This window comes from Phyllostomus hastatus, unplaced genomic scaffold (genome assembly GCF_019186645.2).
Source record: "Phyllostomus hastatus isolate PE091 unplaced genomic scaffold, TTU_PhHast_1.1 phas_contig_17, whole genome shotgun sequence".
NCBI lineage: Eukaryota > Metazoa > Chordata > Mammalia > Chiroptera > Phyllostomidae > Phyllostomus > Phyllostomus hastatus.
The window spans coordinates 14,072,025-14,096,804 of record NW_025333664.1 but is presented as its reverse complement, the minus strand read 5'-3'; the positions used below and the strand labels follow the sequence as shown (position 1 = coordinate 14,096,804).

General features: G+C 49.9%; 2 protein-coding genes across 3 annotated transcripts in view; both read left to right on the top strand.

Moving 5' to 3' along the window:
• The window catches only part of TOP1 (DNA topoisomerase I), an 87,578-nt gene extending 77,645 nt beyond the window's left edge, over window positions 1-9,933 (top strand). The window contains exons 15-21 of the mRNA XM_045833175.1: window positions 754-939; window positions 1,947-2,015; window positions 2,558-2,672; window positions 3,609-3,736; window positions 7,053-7,147; window positions 7,423-7,572; window positions 8,639-9,933. Coding sequence (XP_045689131.1) covers window positions 754-939; window positions 1,947-2,015; window positions 2,558-2,672; window positions 3,609-3,736; window positions 7,053-7,147; window positions 7,423-7,572; window positions 8,639-8,741 — 846 coding nt within the window. The 3' untranslated portion in view covers window positions 8,742-9,933. The remainder of the gene's footprint in view (window positions 1-753; window positions 940-1,946; window positions 2,016-2,557; window positions 2,673-3,608; window positions 3,737-7,052; window positions 7,148-7,422; window positions 7,573-8,638) is intronic.
• Window positions 9,934-20,087: 10,154 nt separating this feature from the next.
• Window positions 20,088-24,780, top strand: part of PLCG1 (phospholipase C gamma 1) — a 35,484-nt gene continuing 30,791 nt past the window's right edge. For both annotated transcript variants that reach the window (XM_045832818.1, XM_045832817.1), the window contains exons 1-2: window positions 20,088-20,229; window positions 20,607-20,952. In XM_045832818.1, coding sequence (XP_045688774.1) covers window positions 20,736-20,952 — 217 coding nt within the window. In that variant the 5' untranslated portion in view covers window positions 20,088-20,229; window positions 20,607-20,735. The remainder of the gene's footprint in view (window positions 20,230-20,606; window positions 20,953-24,780) is intronic.

The following is a 24,780-nucleotide window of genomic DNA, read 5'->3' as shown; positions in this document are numbered from 1 at the left end:
CTCATAAGTAGGGTTTGCCTGCATCTGCATGTGCCAGAAATACTGTGACATTTTTAAACTCTTCTATGAGCCACCAAAAATGATTTGACATCACGACCCAACACCAAGTGTATTTATGTTGTATAACTGAAACAGGAGTTGCACAGAACAATGCTTTAGCTTTCCTGTGAATAGTGAATTCTGATATTTTTCTGTTTCATGTTGAAAAAAAAAATTGTGACACTTAAAGTTGGTTAAACAATCTGCTAGTGTATCACAACTACAGTTTGAAAGGCAGTGTTCTGGACATCAGTTTCTTGGTGTTTAGGAGAAAAAGATTTTGTGTGTTTTGTTTTTTACCAGTTTTGCACTGCTTATATTTGGGCACAAATTCTGAGTTGTCTCAAAAATTAAGGAAAATTAAGAGACTAGCTTTTTTAGTCTAATTGCCAAGACTAGAAACACTCTCTCGGTTGCCGCTTTAAAAAAACAACAACAGTAAGTTTCTTCCTTTCTTGCATTCCCATCTGAAAAGACAGAATGAAGAGAAGCTTGGATTTATAGGGCACTTCAGTGTCCCCATGAGTCTCCCTACTTCATTTGATAGGGGAAGAAGCAACAATGCAGAATTCAAAATTCCCAGGCCTTGCAGACTAATGCTCTGTTACCAAGGAGAGTTGAAAGGCTTCTGATTTGGATTTCCTAGCAATCCTATGAGATTCAAGTTTCTTCATTTATGCTTATCTTTTTACCCCCTCTCTCCTCCCTGAACAGCTTGCTCTGAGAGCAGGCAATGAGAAGGAGGAAGGAGAAACCGCAGACACTGTGGGCTGCTGTTCGCTTCGCGTGGAGCACATCAATTTGCACCCAGAGTTGGATGGCCAGGAGTACGTGGTAGAGTTTGACTTCCTTGGGAAGGACTCGATCAGATACTATAACAAAGTCCCTGTCGAGAAACGAGTAAGTTAAGGTGGCCTCTTTTTTCATCCAGCCACCCATTCATTCAGCAAGTGTGTTGAGTGCTTTCTGTGTGCTGTGTGTGTGCTGGGCACTAGAAAAAATGACTTGAAAGAGAGGAGAGAGGTGTTCTTTGGTGTCCTGTGTACCTCCTTTCAGTTCCTGCCCTCAACTCCAACCCTGGCACTACCTTCCTGAGGATGAGGGCCATCTCGCATAGCAGTATTCAACAGAGGATGCTGTGGAGGTGTGCCCTCGGGAAAAACCGCATAAGACTTAATCCACCACGTCATCGTGATGGTTTAATTGCATTTCTGTACTCCCTGGTCATGCTGCACATTTGTCATCTGTGGCTTTACTCAAGTTCTCCCCAGCTCCTGACTGAATGAAAAGGTAGCCCTTTGGCCCTTAGATCTCTGAGCTCGGTGCTGAAGAGGGTATTGCAGCTTGATGGTTCCCCCCAAATATTGGGCTTGAACCAGGGACCTACAGAGTACTGGACCCCAGTAATCCAGCCCTTTAGTCCGATGTGTAATAAGTACTTAGGCTTGGCTGGCTGTGGAGCTACTCCAGATGAAACAGAGCTAAAGGGACCTGACAGTTAAATGAAGTGCCTGAGCTTAGATTGGACTCCACACTGGCGTGGGGCACAGGGCGTCATTAGGTCGGCTGACAAAATTGGAATGTGGACAGTAGATTAGATAAACGTAGGTATCAGTGTAAATTTATGAAGCCGATGAGCACTGTGTGTGTCAGGAACACCTGCACCCTGTGTGAGCACCACTGGTGCTTCAGAACAGGTGACTGATAGGCGCACGCATGTGCAGAGAGGACAGCGAGCAGACAGGCACACTGCAGGCGGGTAAATCAGGTCGTATGTTAACGGCGGGTGCACTTGGGTGAAGGACATGAGTGTTCCTTGTGTTTCAGGTTTTCTTTAAAAGTTGCAATTGTTTCCAAAGTGTAGATTTTAAAAATAATGATAACTGAGCTCTGCTTATTTCTTTCAGGTTTTTAAGAACTTGCAATTATTTATGGAGAACAAACAGCCTGAGGATGACCTTTTCGATAGACTCAATGTGAGTGGACAAAGTGCACTGGGCTGAAGAGGGGTACAGCCAGCACCTCACAAAGCTTTTAAAGGGGGGTTTGCCTGGGGGTGGCTCGGGCTCTCCCTTCAGCGTGTCCTGTGGCGTCCTGTGTGCTCTTCTTCCCCAGGCGCACGGTGTATCCAGGACCAAAGCCCTGGGACCGAGGCAGACAAACCCTGCCCTCATCCTCCCCTGACTCCTGCAGAGCCTTGCCTTCCCTAGGCTGGATGCCAGCCATCTCTGCTGGAGTCCCAAGGCCTGTCCTTGATGTCTGATCAGGGAAGATGTTAACGGAAGAACCAATTTGCTTTATCAGCCTGCTTGAGATTGAACTACTTCTTAGGGAGGTGTCATGAAACCCTATATTCTGGAATTCTCTTCCCCCCCTTTCTCAGCCTCCCTCTGGCAGAGCAGGAATGTGGCAAGTCATGATTGCATGGGCGTCAGTGGCCTAGAGCTTGCCAAAAGGGGCTGGAGTCTATGGCTTCTCCCTGAATCCCAACATCCTCTTTTTGCTTTATCTCGTCCAGACTGCTATTTTAAATAAGCATCTCCAGGACCTCATGGAGGGCTTGACAGCCAAGGTGTTCCGTACGTACAACGCCTCCATCACGCTACAGCAGCAGCTCAAAGAACTCACAGCCCGTAAGTACCACTTGGCCACACAGGGCCCACACCCTGCAGATACAGTCCACTGTCCTTGTTCAGCTGAGTCCTAGATCTGTTCCACTTTCCTCCTTAACTTTGTGACCGGAAACTTCCCCCTGCATATGCTAATAGAGAGGGAAGGCTCAGTTTGTATAAACATAAAATCAGTGCTTTCCCCATTCCCATCCCAGCTTCTAGATTCAACTTTCGGAGTGCTGACAGGGGCTTATGCCTGCATTTTCTGTTTTGTATGTGTGATTTAAAAGCTCACAGAAGACATAGTGCTGTAATGTCCTGTTAAGTTGGAGAGAGTAAGGTTGTCGTGGTTACTAAAAAAATATCAGAGCAAATCCTTCCCTTGAGGTTTCTGTCATTTTTTCCCCCTTAAGAGTAGGTAGTATTCTAAACAGCTGCAGAAGGTATCACCCAGATCTGCACGTTTTCCCTGGAGTCCTGTTATGCCAGATTCCCACTGTCCTCTATAAATAGGTCAAATGGCTTTAGAATATGAACCAGAAAAGCTAAAGATGGGCAATATGGAAGGTCAATATTTTAGCATAGGATGAAGAATGACTCAAGTAAGAACATTCCTTGAATAATACTTTTTATTTTACTTAGCATATTATATTACCCTGGGATTTCACAATGTAAAGCTCACGGTCCCTTTGTCTCACCCTCCACTGCAGGCCTTGTCTGTCCCAATTCCCCGTTGTCCTCAGGTTACACTGAGTGGGGAGATTGCAGAGGCGGGCACTGCAGCGGGCAGATGAGTGTATTGACTTAGACTTGACCTTGTGGCCTGGGGAAACTTGAGTTGTTCATCCAAGGATACAAGGGGCGGTAACATCGTGAGGGCACAGCACTGAGGAAGGCACATTGTGTGTTCGCTTGTACGGACTGACTCTTGTCTGCTGTCACGTTCTTTCTGTACAGCGGATGAGAACATCCCAGCAAAGATCCTGTCTTACAACCGTGCCAACCGAGCTGTTGCAATTCTTTGTAACCATCAGAGGGCACCACCCAAAACTTTTGAGAAGTCCATGATGAACTTGCAAACTAAGGTATCTTGGATCTGGATGGTAGGGTGGCAAAATGAAGAGAACGGTGTCTGCTGTGGGCTGATCACCTGAAAATAAGAGGCACTTAAATTCCAGCCTTCTAAGCAGGGGTATCAGAAGGCCAGTTCTGAGTCTGTTCTGGAAGAAAAGGCCACACTAAAGCTAAACAAGTGGAACTATGTGGTAGTTCCCTGGATCGAGATACCGAGTATCAGGTACCCCTTGTTCAGGTGTTCCTTCTGTGGACAGGTCTTCGTTGGCCCTTTTGAAAAGCTAAGTTTGAGATACCCTCTGAAATATTGCTGATAGTTGTCCTTACTATACAAGAGGATAATGGATATAAATAGAGTCTTCACAGATCCTTGCCACAGCTCCGAAATAAAACTGTTTCCAAATTAGATGGTTTCAAATTGAAAAGATGATGAAACTGATCATTTCCCCCCCTAATTCTAGCACAACTTTTTATTTTTACACACTCCACATGAATCCTGTTTTCTGCAGCTCTTCATCAAACATGTTTTGAATACTAGGGATAAAGTGACGTACAAATAGATGTGCCTGTTTTCCTCCCTCCAGCTCTGCCTGGTCATGAGCTTTCAAGCCACAAGACACTTAACATGCGGAACAGTTTTGTGTGAGCAATGGCTAACAGAACCAATCTATTCTCTCATAATGGGTTGGCCAAAAAGTCCATGGTGTTTTCTCCATAAAATAGAACATACATTTTTCATTTTCACCAATAGCTTCATTGATTTGGGTATTTTGAGCATTCGGCTATCTCCCGCTATTGGCTTTAGGTATGGATAGAGGCCAGGGGTGCTGCTGAACATCTTCCAATGCATAAGGCAGCCCCACAGCAAAGAATTATTTGGCCAGAATCAGTAGTACTGTGAAACTTTGCAAACCACTTTTGACACATTCAATCAGTCACAGCACATTTTCCATACACTGCACAAATCTTTTTTTTCTGTTTGTCATATTTTTACCTTTCTTGAAATAATAAAGCATAATATGCCAAAAATGTTGCGTATTTTTCTTCCATCTTCAATTTTTAAATGGCTACACAAAAATTCACCAGTTTTGGGTTTTTTTTTTTTTTAATGCTTGCTGATATGACAGCTGTCACAATACAACCTAATAAAATTGTTTTGAATGAAGTTCACTGCTAGAGCCATGGAATGGAAAATAAACAAACTTAATGGCCAACCCAGTGCTAACCCACAACGAGAATCTGCAGATACTCATTGCAGACCGACACATAGGGTTACAGAGAAAACCAATGATCTTAAAATGTACTTGCCAAACATATATTAAAGTTTGACGTGGTGATAGATGTGCTTCCTTGTTAACTTACTGAGATCTTAAGGTGGTTCTAATACTCTGTAAATTTCAGGATAGTGATGAATATAAATGATACTTCAATATTGCACTAATTATGATATGAAAATTACTGTCTGTTGCTGATAATATAGGTAATGCTGGTATTACTATAGTTTGTTGCCCGCATAATTGAAGGAGATAATGAATTTCAACTAGAAGTAATGAAATCACAGATGTGATTTCTTTTTTACCCTGTGCTGGGACAGCTGGAGTTTAACAGCTGCTATAGAGTGAGACCACATACACGTTTTCAGGCTCATGTTGACATTTCATTCTGTTGAAACATCTTCAAGATAAATGCCCAGGAGTAGGACGTCTGGGTCAGAAGATACACACAACCTGCAGTGCCATCTGGCTTTCCTGACGGGAGGCACACGGCCACAGCAAACGAGTGTGCGTCCATAGAGCGCTCAGGCCCCTGTGGTCAGCAGGCGAAGAACCCTGCAGACCACCCTTCCTAGCAGCCTCCGTTTGCTGTCACTCTGTTAAATGGCGGTCACCTGGTATCGTTTACACCCCTCTTGTTCTGAGCCCGAAATAAAAGCATGAATATTCAGGGGATGTTTACCTGACTCAGGAGATCCCTCCCTGGAGCATGAGGAGGTCTTTGTTGACCTCACTCTGGAACCACTGTCTGGGCAGCCCAGGCTGCCTGCCAGGCGAGCCCTCTGAGCCCAGGGACGCTCTCCTGTGTGTCCACAGAGCACACACACGCCCCTGTTTGCCGAGTGAGTCAATGGAGTCTTTGACGCTTTGGGAGCGTTGACGTAGCCTGCCAATTGAGCGTCCGCAGAAATGGTTAAGAGATTGTGGTGTGTTGCATTTCTAGCTGAAGAAGAATCTGGCTAGTGGTGTCTGTGATGTTGTGTATAGAATCGGTTCCTTCAGCTTGCCTTTAGACAACATAAATGTTGGGAGTAAGCCATTCATAGTAAAATGCATTTAATGATTGTCTCACAATAGTAGCCTCTGTTTCAAGTATGGGGCTGGGTATCTCTAACAGACAGTTCTAGGCTGGGAGCAGCAGCCCAGTGTGTTTGAGTCAGGCTGTGTGTGCTCTACAGGGGTGCCCTCGACCTCCCAGGTTAGCACAGTGAGCAGGTCAGGGGTGCCCCTGCTCTCAGCAGCACCAGCTCCCAGGTGTGGGCTCTAGGTCCATGGTGCTGCCTGCTGCCGTCCTCCAGCAGGAACTCAGAGAAGACATGGGTTCTCAGGGGTGCTTCCAGGGCTCTGTCAAGCAAAAAAGGCTGCAACTCCATGAGCTTTATTTGGAAAAAGAGCTCCAAATTTCTATTTTTGAGGAAAAACTAATTTATTTCCCATCTCAGCTCCCTCTCCTTTTGAAAACAATGCCAAGGCAGGCCGTGCCATGTACCAGCTTGGGACAGACTAGCTGACCTTTTAATTGCCATGTTTTAGCCCCTTGGATATTCTCTTCAAGCATCATTTTTCTTGAGAAGCTGGCAGAATCTGAGGAGTGAGTGGAGCCCAGCAGATGGAAGGACCCTGTCTCAGCTTCATAGAGTGTCTTCTGCAGTCGGTATTCTCGGAATGAAGGCTGCAGCCTGGCACCAGTTCCATTTGCCAAACAGCTGTCATCTGTAGCCCTCCGAGGTGTCTAAAGCCAGAGCGATCTCTGAAAGATTAGCACCCACATTCCCAGGCCCAGCGGGTCCTTTTCCCTGAGCATCTGGCTTATTTCTTGATGGGGCACCAAAGAACATAAATGGCCAAACAGCAGTTGAATGGAGCAGTCCCTGTGCACCTACTCAGTGCTTACACGAAGCTACCCCTGGGTGTTTTACCTGCCAGACTCCCGAGAGAAATGGCCTGCCGGCCTGGTGGAGACCGCATCCAGGCTTCATCTTCTCTAATGTGGCTGTTCTTTTCTTTTGGGGGGCTTTTTTAATTCCTAAAACTGATGTTCTTCCCCACCCAGATTGATGCCAAGAAGGAACAGCTAGCAGATGCTCGGAGAGACCTGAAAAGTGCTAAAGCCGATGCCAAGGTCATGAAGGATGCCAAGACCAGGAAGTATGTGTTGGTGCTGGGCGAAGCTGGGGTGGCTGAGAAAGGCATGTACAGTATATGTGCTGCTGGTGTGTGGAGCTGGGGGTGGCTGAGAGAAGAGCGTGTGCAGTACGAGCCAGATGCCCGAGGGCCCCACTCTTCTAGGGTTTCTCAGTGACGTCTTTTGGGAATCTCTGTCTTGGGGCTTCTGCGTTTACTGGCCCCTCAGTGGCAGGGTGGTGTGGCAGTGTTCTTGTCTGGAGGCCAGGCCTGGTCCTTGATGACATCCATTCTCCCAGGGTGGTAGAGTCAAAGAAGAAGGCTGTGCAGAGACTGGAGGAACAGCTGATGAAGCTCGAAGTTCAGGCCACAGACAGAGAGGAGAACAAACAAATTGCTTTGGGAACCTCCAAACTCAACTATCTGGACCCACGGATCTCAGTGGCTTGGTAAGCATTGAGCCCTTTGCTGCTGGCTGGAGGAGGGGACGAGGGTGTGACAGCACCACGCACTTCCAGTCCTCTGGGAAACCTCTGCCAAAATTCAGATGTGCACGCTTCAAAGGCAGTTGAACATTCATCGACTGTTGAGGTGGTCCTCAACAGGCAGTGCCCTACTTTTGAGTGTGTTTATGTCTGTTTTAAAAAGGCAGATATAGTCCCCATCCTTTAGGGAACTTTAAGAATGGAAACTCTTTGCCCATATTGAAGGAAAAATATAAAAGAGCCCTTCACTTTAACCAAAGAAAAAAAAATAAGATTTTATTTTTAGAGAATGAGGGAGAGAAATGTGCGTGGTTGCCTCTCCTGCGCCCCCTCTTGGGAATGTGGCCCACAACCCAGGCATGTGCCCTGACTAGGAATCAATCCAGCGACCATCTGGTTTGCTGGCCAGAACTCAGGCCACTGAACCACACCAGCCAGGGCTAACAGAATGTTTTAATGTTTTTTTACAAGTGAAGGAAGAAAGGAACAAGGGAGGGGAGGGGGGACAAAAATGAGAACAAAGGCAGATAAATTTTCTATTGTTTGCTAACTCCTCCTGTCTCCCACTACACACCCACACCGTCATTTAAAAAAAAAATCTTAAAATAAGTAGGTTTTTGAAGATGCTTATTAGTTACCTTGAGTTGAATTCTGGACCTAAGTGAAGGAATCACCCCCTGTGGCACCTGCTACTCTGGGCTATGGTTTCCACACCCCTCCTGTGCCCAGTTTGGTGCTAGGGGATTGGTTAGCTTGAAAGGCACTGTAGACTCTGGAGCCAGACTGCTTGGGTTCAGTTTTCAGCTCCATGCTCACTCTGCTTGGGAACACAACCGTTCTGCCTTAGTCTTTTCATGTGTACATCTGTAGTAGTGCCTACTTTAGAGGTAATTGTCAAGGTTAAATGAGTTGAGCACCTGTATTCTCATTCTCACCAGACGGATGTGAAGGAGAAGGCATCCAAGCCTCTGGCCCAGGTCTGGGCCATTGTTCCCAGAGACACTGATCCTTCTTTTTTCGCTTGTTGCAGGTGCAAGAAGTGGGGGGTCCCGATTGAGAAAATTTACAACAAAACCCAGCGGGAGAAGTTTGCCTGGGCCATCGACATGGCTGATGAGGACTATGAGTTCTAGCCAGTCTCAAGGAGCAGCTTTCTATGAAAAGGAACAGTGTGGTTTGGGGAAGATGGATAAACTGTGAGCCTCGCTTGCCCTCACACCTGAGGGAGGGAGGCGGCAAGTCTTAACAAACCAACACCTTTGAGAAAAGATAAACCTGAAGATATTATAAGGGAGAGCTGAGCCAGTTGTCCTATGGACAACTTATTTAAAACTATTTCAGATATCAAAGTTCTAGCTGTATGATTTGTTTTGAATTTTGTTTTTATTTTCAAGAGGGCAAGTGGATGGGAATTTGTCAAGAGTTCTGCCAGGCAAATTCACTGTTTCACTGAAGCATTTGGATTCTCTTAGCTACTGTATGCGAAGTCCGATTATATTGGTGCGTTTTTACAGTTAGGGTTTTGCAATAACTTCTATATTTTAATAGAAATGAATTCCTAAACTCCCTCCCCTCTCCCCCATTTCAGGAATTTAAAACTAAGTAGAACAAAAACCCAGCGCACCTGTTAGAGTCGTCAATATCTATTGTCATGGGAATCAATTTTCATTAAACTTGAAGCAGTTGTGACATCCGCAGTGTTTTGGTTCAGACACCTGTTCACAGAAAAGCATGATGGGAAAATATTTCCTGACTTGAGTGTTCCTTTTTAAATGTGAATTTTTATTTCTTTTTAATTATTTTAAAATATTTAAACATTTTTCTTGATCTTAAAGATCGTGTAGATTGGGGTTGGGGGGGATGAGGGATGAGTGAGTCTAAGGATAATGAAATAATCAGTGACTGAAACCATTTTCCCATCATTCTTTGTTCTGAGCATTTTCTGTACTCTTCCAGATATCCATCTTTTTTCATTTTAAACCCCAGTCTTTCACCTGAAAGATTTTATTGTACAAAAAGTTCCACAGGTCAATAAATCTAGAGGAAAATGAGTCTTTGGTCCAAAAAAGAAAAATAATCAAGATTTTAGGGCTATTATTTTTTCTTTTGTAATTGTGTAAAAAATGGGGAAAAAACATAAAAAGCAGAATTTTAATGTGAAAACATTTTTTGCTATAATCATTAGTTTTAGAGGCATTGTTAGTTTAGTGTGTGTGTGCAGAGTCCATTTCCCACATCTCTCCTCAAGTATCTTCTATTTTTATCATGAATCCCTTTTAATCAACTGTAGGTTATTTAAAATAAATTCCTACAACCTAACGGAAACTTAGTGTCTGCCTCTTTGTTACCCCGGGCCCCAGGCCAGAGTGGGGCTCCGGGGCCTGGACTCGGTGTGGGCTGTGGTCTGGCTGCTCAGCTCCCTGCCCAGGAGTCCTGCTGCCAGGGGCGTGGGTCCCAGGCAGCCGGAGCCCGCGCCCCCAGATAAAGGCAGGCCCAGGGAGTGAGGGGAGGTGCAGAAAACCTGCAAAAGTAGATGGGGTGCAGGGACTACATTGGGTTGGCCAGAGAGTCTGTTTAGTTTTTTCCGTAAAAGAAACACTTTTAATTTTTACCAATAAGTTTATTGATTTTGATACTTTGAGTATGTTGGCTGTCTCCTAACATACTCAATTGATTGTTTTCGATTAATGTCTCACTATCAACTTCAACTGGCCTGTGGAGCATCGTCCAGCAAGGAATCTTCAGCACGAAACTTTGCAAACCACTTTTGACACGTTCGATGGGTCACAGCACCTTCTCCATACGCTGCACAAATCTTTTTGCATTTCAGTTGCATTTTACCTTTCTTGAAATAATAAAGCATATGCTAAAAATGTTGCAACTTTTTTCAATATTAAAATGGCTACACAAAATTTCAATTTTGATGTGTGTTTTTTTAATATTTTATTTTTAGAGAGGGAGGGAGGGAGAAAGAGGGAGAGAAACATAAATGTGTGGTTGTCTCTCATGCACCCCCTACTGGGGACCTGACCTGCAATCTAGGCATGTGCCCTGACTAGGAATAGAACTGGCGACCCTTTGGTTCACAGGCCAGTGCTCAATCCACTGAGCTACACTAGCCAGGGCTGTTTTTGTTTTTTTTAAATGCATGATGATGTGACAGCTCTCGCAATACAATCTAACATTTTCTACGTGAAGTTAAAGACATCTCAGTGCTACTATAACCATCTTACAGAAAAACAAACTTTGGCCAACCCAATAGAAATTGCCTAGTATAGGTGGTGTTTATGGAGTAAGTATATGAGGGTGGTGTCCCTTATAGAACAGGTTCCCCCACTAGGTGAGTATTCTAGGAACCCATCTGTACCAGTGTACAAGCTGGGGGTGTGAGAGGCTGCATTTGGCTTCAGTGAATTTTTTTTTTAAGACAGTGAGTTTGCTCACTTCACGACGGGTGACTTAGAAGCACACCTTATCACGCGGTGCTGAGTGTCCAGCAGATTTTGACCAAAAACAGCCTGACCCCCATGCCCTACCCTCCCTATTCACTCACCCCAAGCGACTTTTCATCCCCTGGATGAAAAAAGTAAGGGAAACCAATGTGTAAGAGGTGAAACAAAAAGTGGCAGACGCACTAAAAGGCATCAAGTTCGAGTTCAAAAAGTGTTCCAAGCAGTGGAAAAAATGTCTTGTTAGGTGTATTGCATCAAATGGTGAGTGCTTTGAAGATAAGTGAAGTTCAAACATGTAAAAATAAATGTACAACTTTCTAAGTCAATTCTAGGATTTTTTGAGTCCCACCTTGGGAGGCAGATTTCAGGAGCTTTCCACGTGTGCTGGCCAGAAGCAGCAGGGAGCTTGTCTGGGTTGCTTCTGTGGCTGTGCTTAAGTCAGGATGGCAGGAATTGAGGGCACTAGGCTGGTGAGGACCCTGGATCTCAGCACCCCTCTCTCGGGTAGAATGGCGACTCTACCCGGCATCAACTGGTTGGTTAAAAGAGAAGTGATCTGTGACCTCTTCCAGCTGCTCTGGTACCCAGGCTGGTTAGGGACTCGACAAAAATTGTTCCTTTCCTCATCCTAGGTTACAGCTAAGTTTTGGCATTCAGGGTGAGATCTCACAGTCAAGAGGAGCAGGAAGGCTCGGGTGGCCAGAATTGGTCACTTAGCTGTAGGCCCTCTAGCTTGCTAGCATGTGTGTATACGTTCTGGAGTAGAGCCATCTCCTTGATGGTCTCCGAACTCCTGCAGCTGGGAGCTGGGCAAGGACTGGGGCCACAGCAGACAATCCTGGGGGAAGACCTTTTCGGCAACCTGCATTTCATTGGCCAGTGAGGGAGGTGGCATCCACCCCAGGGAATAAAAGGATGTTATGTAGCCATCATGGCTCTGGAGCAAGAAACTGCAGCCACGGTATTTCTGAATTGCCTTCCATGGTGGTGTTGCTAGACCACTGTGAGGAACAGCACTCGGCGGTCCAGCTGCTGCCCAACTGACAAAGCCTTATGGCTGCCAGGAGGGTGACGATGAGTGGACCTCAGGTTTGAGATTTGAGCAGGACCTGGGACAACGAGGGCACAGACTTGGTCCACAACTGGCAATCAGGGACAGGAGGCTTGCAGGCAGAAGACTGTTATTAATGAGCAAGAGCTTGTGCCTACCTTTTCCAGCAAGGACTTCGCTGCAAGTCTTCTGAGGGCAGGTGTAGGCAGCTAGATGTGGGTCAAGAACCACTGCAAAGGGCGTATGCTGGATGGCAGTGGCAGCCCTTGGAGAGGGAGCCAGAGAGTGGAAAGCTGGCCTGGCCACTGAGTGTGAGGGAAGGGGCTGGACAGGGAGGTGAGGGCCCTGAAGGATGCTTGAGCACGGAGTCAGGAGACCACGCCCTAGCCACTCACCCACTGGTTCGGCCCCTCCTCCCCGCCGTGGCCAGGAGAGGCCGGATGTGCGGCGTCTGACAACTCCTTCTTGTCAGGCCTTTCTGTGACGCTGAGTCCCCCTGGGAGCAAAGGGAGACAAGGGAGACGGCCTCCACGTGCCGCCCACACCAGGCAGCTTGGTGCTCCCGTGGCTCCCCCCTCCTCCTCACCCCTCACATCTAGACAGCAGGTCTTGTCCATTCTCCCTGCCAAATCTACCTGAGGCCTCTCATGCATTTAAAACATGAAAAAAGAAACCACAACTCCCAGCGCCTTCCAGCCACCACCTCCTCCCTCTTCGTTGCACAAACAAGCCCCTGGATGAGTCACAGGCACAACCCTGTCACTCCCCCACCCACGGCAACTAGCTTCTGCCCCACGCTGCCCCCAGTTCTCCCATCTCCAACCTGACCGGTGAATCCACCAGTGAGGGACCAAACCAGTACATGGGCTCTGCATCCTACTTAGGCTCTTTGTGGCACCAGACAGTTGACCCCTTTTTTTTGTTAACAGTTCTACTGAAGTGTATTTTACAGACCATAAAATCTACCTATTGAAATAGGTACGGTGGTATTTAGTTTACTACTAAGTGGTGTAGCCCTCTCCATAAATCAGTCTCGAACATCACCCGCCCAGTAAGATCCCTCATGCCCCTCCTACCCCCTCCACCTTCACAAATCGACTTCCTCTAGAAATTCCCTTCATGGGACTTCGAGCACAGTCATACAACACATGACCACTCCCTTCTTAAAGCACTTCTCTCTGGCTTCCGCAGCGCCGCCGCCTGCTTTCCCTCCCCCTCTCTCAGGCCCTTGCTCCCCTTCACACCCGAACGTGATGACTCCCATGCCTCCATCTCCAGCCCGGACCCCTGCGCTGAGCTCCAGGCACATCTCTGCAGGGGTGTCCACGGGCCGCTCAACCTCATCTCTCTGGGAGCGAGCTCCATGGGCAGGGCTCCACACCTCAGCCCCTCGGCCAGAACTGAGGGCGGCCATCGTCCTCACACCTCTCTCCCCCTTCCATGGCCAGTGAGCCGGTGACTCTGGAACCACCTCCTAAACCCCATATACACTAAGTATAAGTAGTTCCCCACAGAAAACTTAAAGTATTTTTTTTTCTTCTGAGAAAACAGTTTACTTATATTTTGGTTCTTACAAAATCCCTCACATAATGGGAAGCTTTCTAAACTTGTTTTGAACCGAAAAGCACTTTTTGGAGAAAACACATTACCCTGAAATGACCTCAGTCAAGCTAGTTTTGGATGCTTATAAGTAGTCCCCTGACGAAATCAATAAACAAGGAGGCGAAGAAAGAAACTGACCACAGGCTCCGTAATTCTTTCTCACAATCCTAAGTATTAGATATAAACAAGCCTCTTAATGATCACTTTAAATAGCAATATAGTGTTGGTTTTTTTAGGTCTGATAATGGTTACTGTTGTTCTGTATATGTATTTTTAAGATTCTTAGAAAAACACTGAAGTATTTATAGACAACATCATAGAGTTAAGATTTGTGTCAAAACTTTATGGAAGGGTCTGTGGCTAGGCTGACCCACTGAATACTGAAATATAGCTACAGGAGAATGGAAAAGAAACATGTTTTAATGTTACACAAAGAGGTGTTCATGCTTAGGTTAATGTTTCCAGCAACAGCATCACACAGTGATTCAAAAAGTATTCTCTCTGCAGCCACGTGGGTGAATCTCGACAACATGCCGAATTTAGACGCAATGGTGCAAACGCTAATGATTCCACTTACATGAAATTCTAGAGCGGGCAAAGCTAGTCTGTAGTAACAGACAGTGGATTGTGACTGCCAGGTGGGGGCGGGGAGACTGGCTGCCAAGGGCACCAGGAAACTCTTGGGGCCGATGGAAATGTTCTATGTCTTGATTGGGTGGTTTACATTTGTCAAAGCTCACCAAACTTTACCCTCAATGTGGGTGCCTTCCATTACATGTAAGTTATCCCTCAATAAAGTTGGTTTTTCAGAAGTGTGCTCTCTCAGACAACTTAGAGGGCAGTGAGTGTGCTTTCAGGAATTGTATTAGATGACTCAGAAAGCGACTCCAGTGATATCTATAAAGAAAGAAAGATTTATGTAAAGAGTTTGAATGTTACTGCAAAGGTAAGAGTGGGAAAAGTCAATATACATAAATTAATGTATTGTTTTAAATAATAGGTGATTTCGAATACATACCTGTAACTAAATTGTATATATGGACATTTGAATCATGCATTTCTAAAATTGTTTATATTTTAGTTGAAAAAAACAAAAGCCACAGAACACCTGGGTTGCCACTACAGACCGAATGGTCACCTTGTTTCTGGACCTGCCGCATCTTCAAGTACACAGGACACCGTTTCTCACTTTGCTCCGTCCCCATAGCCACCAAAGGTTCTAAGTGAGGTCTGTGTCCCTTCTCAGGGATCCAGGGGCCCTGATCACGCTGACCGGTCCTCTGTGGGCATTTCTGTATCCACTACTGGAGTGGGAACTTGGTCTGATTCCTCTCTGCTGTGTTACTGCAACGGAGGGGGCGTATTTGTTGGGCTAAAGGGAGAGAGCGTGAAAAAACAGATCCGCCCCAACCTACGCCAGAGGCTGACAAGGGCTCAACCTTCCTTCCCTTCAATGAAGCCATGACATACCCCTGCCACCTTCCCACAGAAGGTGCGCCTGGAGCCCAGCTCTCCCACATCTCTGGGCCCAGTGTACAGACCCCTCGGCAAAGAGAAAGCAGAGTCCCTGGGGGTGGCTGGGCCAGACCTCCTTCTGCCCTGACTGACAGGGAATGTGAGGCTCTTCAGGGGCTGAGAGTACATCCCCGGTGAGGAGGAAAGTGGGACGACATCACCGAAGTGTGAAGTCCAGCAACTAAGTGGGAGGCATGGACAGACAATGGGGCCAGCGATCAAGGAGCCTAGACCGAAGTTCGCGGGGTGGAGCTCCAGGAGCACTGAGGTGAAGTCTTACCCAGTACCAGCTGTGTGCTGAGGTGCGGGCTGGCTGGCTCAGAAACCCTTGAGAAGGGCTGACTAGATGCCTAACATAAGAAACTACTGAGTCAAAATCAAAGAATAGCTTAAAGAAAAGGTATGACGTTTTGTGTATGGATCAAGTTAGATACTGCCAATCTATAAATCCACTTACCTTCAATTGCAGAAGGGGCTCCACTGAGCTATACTTTTACATCACACCTTATATGAACACTCGAGGTTATTACCAGAAACAAATAAACTGTCAGCATTTGCTGTTAAATTTGTGGAGAACATTCTCCACTACTTCAATCGAATAAGTGTCCATATGAGAAATTTCTTTTATAATCTGTCCCCAGGAAAATTTTTCTCCCCTAAATCATCCGTTATAAGAGTTTTTGCGGGCCCTGGCTGGCATAGTTCAGTGGATTGAGTGCGGGCTGCAAACCAAAGTGTCGCAGGTTCGATTCCCAGTCAGGGCACATGCCTGGGTTGCAGGCCATGACCCCCAGCAACCACACATTGATGTTTCTCTCTCTCTCTTTCTCCCTCCCTTCCCTCTCTAAAGATAAATAAATAAAATCTTAAAAAAAAAAAAAAAGAAGAGTTTTTGCTTTGGCAACCAGGAAGCTCAGCCACATCTGATTCTCAGTCACAGTGGCTATGCTAACCTGTATCAACCATGTTATATTTCTCCTCCTTTGACTGCAAATCCCGTTTCTGTACTACGACATTTTTGTCCTTTGTTTCAGTACCCTGCACTTCTTTAAAGGACTGGAAAAGAACACCGAATACATTTGTGGCGGGCACAGTGATGTCTGCCACCCAGTTCCCCTTCAAGGAAGTACTCGTTGCCCCAGCTGCTAGGAGAGCTGCCAGCCCCCTAAGGCCACCGCGGTGGCAGAGAGCCCTGTGGCTGGGGCTGTGCCCTCCCCAGGGCCGGCCATGTTCTATGGCCGACTGAGGTGGGGCTGGCCGGGGACTGGCCCACCTCGAGGCCGGACTTCTCCCCCATGCCGCCTCCTTGCACAGTGCTGATCCCAGCCAAGGGCACTCCCTCACGAACATTCTGTGCACTAACCTCTGTAGAGTCTACTTCCCAAGGAACCCCACTTGTGACAACATTTAACCAAATAGCCGAAAAGGAGAAGACATATCAGGTATGGGTATTGTGGAAAGGGGTGAGGACACACAATAAAATGTTCATACTTACCTATGTAGGAAGGAACATAGCATTGATTCGAGCCAGGATCTCTGGGTTTGAATCCCATCTCTGCCACCTCTTAGCTGTGTGTCCATGAACATGTCCCTTAATCTCTCTGTGCCTCAGTTTTTCGTCTGTAGAATAGGTATCATAAGAGTACTTGCCTCAGTGCTGTAATGAAGAATAAATGAGCCAATGTGGGTAAAGCAATTATATTAGGCTTACTATATGCTAAGTGTTATTCCAAGGGTTTGTAAATGAACAGCTGTGAAGACAAGCCCACAGGGCCAGAGGGTCACGTGGGCTGAGACTCCTCCCCAGACTTCAGGAACAGGTATCGGTGTGGGCCAGGGCATGTTGAAGCATGAGTACTGGCAGAAATAGGCCCAAGCAGGACTAGCCTGGGTGATGCCACAGGCAAGTACCTTGTGTGAGTGCCGGGCTGCTCCCTCCCATCCAGTGCAGCTGCACGCATTGCTAGCGACACCCACGTACCCATATATATGCTGAGCTGGGGGAAGCCCATCCCAGCCACACCCTTTCTGTGTCCTGATTTTCCTGAACCTCCTTTGGTGGAGGGAGGCTCCCGAGGCCTGGGATGCTGGCTCAGAAGTCCCAGGAGGATATGGGGCCCTATTTCCTGATGAAGCACCTGGCAGCAGACTGAAAATATGAGCTCCTGTTGGCAGGCATTTCTGGAGCCCCTGGGAGCCTGGTCTCAGAGGCGAAAACACAAGCAAAAGCAAGGAGGCATGGGCTGCATATTGGGGAGCTTCAGAAAATGGGATAAATTACTTTAAAAGTGCATCACAGTCCACAGGCTGTCCAAGACGACATAAGAAGCTCAAGGAGGGGTGCAGCACGTAGGAGGGGCCCTCCTAGAAAAATGGACAAGATCAGATAGGCGGATAGGGTCCCCATTCAGCCCCCAGCTATCTTCCTTACTTCATCACCCCAAATGCTCCACCACACTTAGTAAACTCTAGCCTTCTTCCTATTCCTAATATTTCCTAAGCTCCTTCTGGCCTCAGGGCCTTTGTACATGCTGTCACCTCTGCCTGGAAAGTACTTTCCTCCAGCCCGCCCCTAAAAACCCACCTGGCCATCTACTCACACCCTCCGGGCCTCCGCGGAGTCCTAGAGAGGTACTTCTTGTCTACTAGATCTGACTAGGGCTCCCTAATGTTTGTCTCATAGCCCTCTGTTCTTTTCCTCTGTAGCTCTCATCACACTTCGCCTTACATACTAGTGTTGATCTGTTTAATGCCTATGAATTCCTGGAGGGCACATGCTGGGTTTCTCATTTTTCCCGGCTCATGACTCCTGGCTGCAGACAGGGGCAGCACCATTTTAAACCCAAACCAGCCCGAGCCACACTTTATGAACACTCCTGTTCTGTGAGTTCCATGTGCCCTGGGCCAGCTGTACCCAAGGCCACCCCCCGTCCCCCACCACCCATACCGATTACCCAGCTACCCTCCATTCCCACTGACCTACTTAAGCCGGTGGCTGCTGTAGCCAGACGGGCTTGGGTTCAAATCCCCACTTGTTAGTTACGTGGCTTTGGGGCAAGTTACAGAACTTCCCTAATCTGTTTCCTCATCAGCAATTTGGGGACAGTAACCCCTGACAAGAGGGTAATTATGAGGATTAGGTGTGCGATGCATACGCACTGTAGCGCTGGGCCAAGGCATCAGGTCAGCTTTAGTTCTCTCCTTCCCACTTTAAAGGCCTGTCACTAGATGGCAGTCCATCTCAGCCACTTCACCTCCCCTCAGGTGGCTGAAGCCTCCTTAGCACCGGGGACTGGACCTCAGTTTCTTAGGGGCTGCATCTGAGGGAATCAAAACATACCAACACACACACAAGTCACCACTACAGCAAGACAGAGTCAGAGGCAGCTCCAGGCACTAGTCAGCACCCTGCTGAGTAGGTTGCTGAGCACGCTGTTATACACTCACGAATTCCAGGAAACCTGGATGTTTCCCCTGGCATCTGCTGGGTGCTCCGCTGAGCCCCTCACCTCTGAAATGTGGTAAGTTGTCCTGACTGGTTCAACATCTGTCTGACCGGCTCCACTGGGACCACAGGTGTCTTCAGTTTTTCGTGACAGGTGCATCTAGAGAAGCACTTCAGGAAGACAAAGAGTGTGAATTATTCAAATACAGGCATATCTCAGAGATACTGCAGGTTCAGGTCCAGACCACCATAATGAAGCTGGTATCGTGATAAAGCGAGTTGTAATCTTTTTGCTGGTGGAGAGTGTCACCTTCGGTTTGTAAAAAACACAACACTTGTGAAACAATCAAACCGAGCACACTAAAACGAGGTCCACCTGTAACCACAAAAAGGCCTTGGGGCTGGAGAACAGAGTGAAGGGGAAGTGGGGAGAGATGAGGTGGGAGAGAAAGGGGCCAGGCCGGACCGCACCTGTGGCAGGGCCAAGCAGGGAGTGCGGATTTTACCTGCAATGCGAAGTCAGGGAGGATTTGAGGTTGGAGGAAAGGAATCATGATTTAATTTCTTCTTAAAGATGAAAGAAAGCAAGAACAAGGAGGGTAAAGTCTGGATGAGAAAAGACAGGCCTTGGGCTTGTGGGTGGGTGGAGATATTTAAGGGCAGAATGACCTGAACTTGGTGAATTGCTGTGGGGTTGGTGCAGAGAGAGGAATCAAAGATAACTCCAGGCGCTTTGGCCCAAGCGCCGTAGCATTTAAGTGCCATGTTCTAAGAAAGTGAAGACTGTGGGAGGAGCAGCTTGAGCAGGGAGTGAGATGCCTGCGTCAAGTGGGGACGCGGAGCAGGCAGTGGGATGCAGGGGAGATGCAGACTTGGTGCTGTGGATGCCTGGGGTGGGGCGGGTGTGAAGCCAAGGGAAACGTCGGGTCGCCTCGGGAACTGGCCCAGGACCCAGCCCAGAGCAAGAGAAGCTTCTGAGGTCGAAAGGAAGCGGCCAAAGGAGGAGTAAAACCAGGGGAGTCAGGCCAGGAAAACCTAAGCTTAGAAGAGCATTTACAGGAGGGACTCCGGGAAGTAGGACCTCACCATGTCCTATCGCGTGGACACAGAGGGTGAGGTGGGGCGAGCAGTGACATGCGAAGGCCTGGGACGAGGGCCACTGGGTACCACGGGTCTAAAGGCCCTGTACGGGATGCTCAGGCCTGGGGGTGTTTGTTCAAATGACGGGACCCATAAAGGGAACACTGGCCACAGGGACAGGACAAACGCGGGTCTGCGGCCTGAGGGCCAGCCCTGCGCGGCCAGAGCGAGGGGGCGAGACAAGCCTGCTGTCCATCAGAACCCAGCGGCCAATCCGAAGGCAACCCCGCCCCCGCCCCTCCCCGGAGAGGGCGCGCAGAGCACCCGCCGCTGCCGCCGGGGTGAGGCGGCCCGGCCTGGCTCCCTCCGCCGGGCAGCCCGCCCAGGTAACTGGGTTTGGCCGGCGGGCCTCGGGGGCGCTCAGCGCCCTCACCTCTCTTTCCAGTTGCTGCGCTGGTGGCGTTTGGGGAGTAGGGGTGAGGAAACGGCTGCGGCTGGGCCTGTACGGGACAGTGGGCTGGGCGTCAGCTTGTGCGACTGACTGCCGGGCGGGCGCGCGGCTCCGCGCGTGACGAGATCGGCCGTGGCCACTTAGCTGTGCCCGGGGCCGCGTGAGGAAGCTTTGCGGGATGGAGGAACAGGGCTTGACCGCAGGAGGCGCGTGTCTTCCTGCCGCCATTGCGCCCCAGCCCCGGGCCTGGCCGGGGGGTCGCGGGGCGCAGGCGCAGCGGGCGGCGGGCGGGGGTCCTCCCCACGGGCGCGCGAGCGTCTTTGTTCCCGGCGCGCGGGCCGGGGAGGGGCCTGCAGAGCCGACCCGCCCCCTGCTCAGGCCCCGCCCCGTCTCCTCCCGCAGGAGCTGCCGCCGCGGCCCACTCGCCGGCCGCCTTAGCCGCCGCCGCCGCCGCCGCCTACTCCCGCCGGCGGGTCCTGCGCCGCCGTCGCCGCCTCTGCCGCTGCCGCTGCCGCCCCCAGGGCCGAAGCCATGGCGGGTGTCTCGACCCCTTGCGCCAATGGCTGCGGGCCTGGCGCGCCCTCAGACGCCGAGGTGCTGAACCTCTGCCGCAGCCTTGAGGTGGGCACCGTCATGACTTTGTTCTACTCCAAGAAGTCGCAGCGGCCGGAGCGGAAGACCTTCCAGGTCAAGCTGGAGACTCGGCAGATCACGTGGAGCCGCGGCGCCGACAAGATCGAGGGAGCCAGTAAGTGTGCCCCTGCCCGGGGCCCGCTGTGCGCGCGCAGGGTGGATAGGGACCCGCACCCGGCTCCCCCGCACCCGGGCCCGCTGACGGAGCGACTTGGGCAAACTTTACTGCCCTTCCCTCCGGGCTCCGCCCCCGCCTCGGCCCCGGTGGTCACCCCTGGCGGGGGGCATCCGGGTCCTCAGTCACCTGACAGGACACCCCCTCCCCCAGCTAGGGGGAATGTTCTGGCCCTTTGCCCAGAGGCCTAAAAATCCTAGCGGGTTGGAGACCCGCGGAGCAGGCATCGGGTCCCCCACACTCCGAGAATGGTGTTCGTGGAGGTGAGGGGAGCCTAGGCAGCGCCCCCACCCAGCCTCTGAATTTGGCTGGGGTCCGGCAAGACGGTCGCCACCCACCACCCTTTCTCCAAAAAGAGCAGTCTCGGTGAAACTCTTTGGGCCCCCAGGCTGGGCTCTTATTTGCAAAAGAACCTTTGGGTTCTCTGAGCAGAACTTAGGCAGATGTTGGGGTAGGGCTGCTTTTGGAGCAGAGCTGAGCCTACTCATCTCCCTCTTGGTAGACGGCGGAAGGGGTCTTGTTTGATTTGGAAAAAAGCCTGAGAGAAGGCAGTGGCTGCTTTTTCTCACTGCTGCTTTTGTCCTGGAACTGAATTTTGGAGGTGTGGGTGGGCTGACACCCGAAGTCAGGGAAGGGACTCTTGGTAGAAAGCCAGGCACGCCCCACCCTCAGGAGCATGTTCAAAACGCTTGGCCCCAGTGCCTTGGACTCAGGTACTCTTTTCAAGAACGGACAGCCAGTTTGGGGTCTGGCCCTTTGTGTTCTGCATCCTGTGGCTGCAGAGAGCCAGGAGCAGCTACTCTTGATTTCCTGCCTCCTTGCCCTCCCAGGCCTGTGCGTGGCTGCTTTTACACAGGTCTCAGATGGGAGGAGGGAGGGAAGGGGGGGGGTTGAAAAACCCCAGATCTATCAGAATGTCATTCCACTTAGCATGTGCCTGTGCTGTGGCCGGATGGGAGCCCAGCTCTCCTTCCCCCGCCTTCGAGTGTGAGAGATGATGTGTGCGCACCCTGTGCGGCGTGTGCTGCCTCCTGCAGAGACCCCCGGAGACTAATGTCAGGGAGAGCCAGGCTCCCGACTAGGCTCGGGGGACTCCCAGGGGAAGGTCCTATGGACTTTTCCGGCCTGGTGTGCATGGGCGAGGAGACTGGAGGAAGGAAGATGTTGTGGTGAGGCAGCCATCCTCAACTACAAACTCCAGATCTGACACAGCTGCTGAACTTAGAAATGGCAGCTGCCTTCCTCTGTGCCCCCGTGGGCCCTGTCAGCCACTGGGAGGAAATATCGATTCAAGAGACAGGATTCTAAAGTGGAGGAAGGGCAGACATTGCAGAGAGCTGATCTAGTCCTGGGAGCATCCCCCAGGTGTCCCCTTGATTGCTTCTTGCTGCTCCCTGTGAATTTGTGGCACAGGCTGGAGGTTCCCAGATAGAGATCTCCTGGGTAACAGGCTCGTTTCAAACCATTCACGTGACCAGCAGGGGCAATAAGTACAGCACAGTGGTTGAAGGTGAGGCTGGGTTTGAACCCCACCCCCCACCCTCTTGGCCCATGTATTAGCTGTGTGTCCCCCAGTGAGTTACTAGCCTTAGTTTTCCTCAGCTATAAAATGGGAGTAATGATATGTCTACTATATGCTGTGTGGTGGTTTTGGAGATTAAATGAGGAAATTGATGTAAAACATCTAGCACAGTGTCTGGCACAAGCATGTTTAATAAATGCGAGCTGTTATTAATAGTAAGAATAGACTATGACTGTGAATGGTGTGGAGGCAGAGTGTGGCTGGAGGAGAGGGGGAGGGTGCGGGAAGGGAGGAAGATGGGGACCGAGTTCATGTTTCACTTAGATTATGACCCGGAAAAGGGGAGGAAGTGTTGTTTTTGTTTTTTGTCCTAACCCATCTATTCACTCACCTACTTACTATGTAGAATGGTGTGTAAAGTGTATGGAGATTTACACAACTGATGCCGGGCTTGTTTGTACGTTGGGGTCTGAACAGAAGGACGGGAAGTGGAAAGGGATGAATCTAGTCCATGATCTCAGGTCTTTGGAGGGTGGAGGCAGGAATGCAGAGGGCCTGCTAACCCCAGCCCCCAAGGGTGGTCAACCAGAGGGGTACGTATTCGATGACCTCATTAGTTAGCTGGGATTTGAGGGGCCTGGAGCATACGTAAAGGGTGTCGAAGGGGCCCTGGCCCTGTGATTTTGGAGGCCGCGGTTGAAGGAGTCTGGGTAAAAAAGCTAGTGAGTCACTTGTGTGGAGTTCAGGTCTTGTAAATGGAGCCCCCGCTGAAGCTGGCCCACTTCTGCCCATTCATGGGTGCACCTTGTTAGTGGGTCCTGATCCCTGCAGCCCCGCTCCACAGACTCTGAGGAAGGTTGGGCTGCCAGCTGGGGTTCCCTGCCACCTGGCCTTTGCCCAGGTGCCTCAGGTGCCGGGCCTTCCCTGCTGGCCTTGCCAGGGTACGTGCGGTGCCTATAGTGTGGCCAAAGAGAGAGACATCATTGCCCTCGGGGTGTCCTTGGCCCTGAAGGAGAGATGGTGTGGGTCAGGGAAAGCGCACGGCAGTCCTGTGTTAGACCTCGCTCTGGCCCAGCTGTGCCCTCTTACCTCACCACTGGTAGAGTGGGGCTGGCACCTGCTGGTCTCTAGGATGGTAGTTTGGCTCAAAAGAGGGGTGGAGAAGTGCTTTGGTGCCCAGTGTCATGGTGGTATGACAGGAACCAGGATGATGTTTAGCTTTTTTTTTTTTTCCCCCAGATACTGACATAAGTGAAAATAAAGCAATTACAGACTTCCTGCTGAGTGCTACAGAGACTTTTCATTATGCTTTCTTGGCTAATCCTTACAAAGGCCCAAGAGGGTGGACTGGAGTACCGTTCCATTTACAGATAAGGAAATGGAAATACGGGAGTGAATTATGCCAGGATGACAGTGCTGGCTGGGACAGCCTCAGCCGGGCCCAGCTCTCCAGGCAGCTGCTGGCCGGCCCATCCCCAGAGGACCTGGCCCTGGGGCTGTGCCTCAGGCGGGCCTCGGGCCATGTCCCGGTGGTCTGTGCTGCTCCCCCGAGGAGAGACCTTTGTGCTCAGGTCTTACGGCCTCAGCCTCTCTGACGCTGCCCCACACGCTTCCTTCTGGTGTCTTCTGGGGTGAGATGGTTCAGTCAAGGGACATTGTGGGGAAGGGGCCCAGGTGGAGGCTCCGTGGAGAATTCTGCGTGCCAGCCAAGCACGTTTGTGGGGATTTTGGAGCCCTAGGCTTTTGTCTTTGATTCTTCTGCAGATAATCTTCTAGATGCTGGGCTCCCTTGTCTGGTGGATGAACACAGGTCCTCGCCCCAGGGAAACTAAAATAGGCAATGACAGACCAGGGTGGGGGTAGCAGAAGAAAGCAAAGAGCCTGGGCCAGGCAGTCAGGCTCAGAGAGGAGATGGTGTTGGTACAGCTGGCCGGGGCTTGACCCCTGTCAGACTGGGGAGGAGACGGACCACACGGCTGCTCAGGCCGGTGTCACCAGGGGTTTTCTCTGTACTGGCCGGCTGCTCCTCGTGGGAGAGGGGCAAGAGCTGGAGTCCAGATCTCCAGAGCTGGCTGTGCCTGCCTGTGTGTTTCCGGTCTGACTGGAGTTTTTCCAGGGGAAGTCAGGCCTCTTAGTGTTTGCTCAGCGCCCCAGGCCGGCCGTGATGTGTGAGCTTCAGACCAGCCCTGCCAGGCCCCCCTCCATCTGCGGCTCTCTTTCCTGTGAACCTAGGAAAGGGGCCTCCT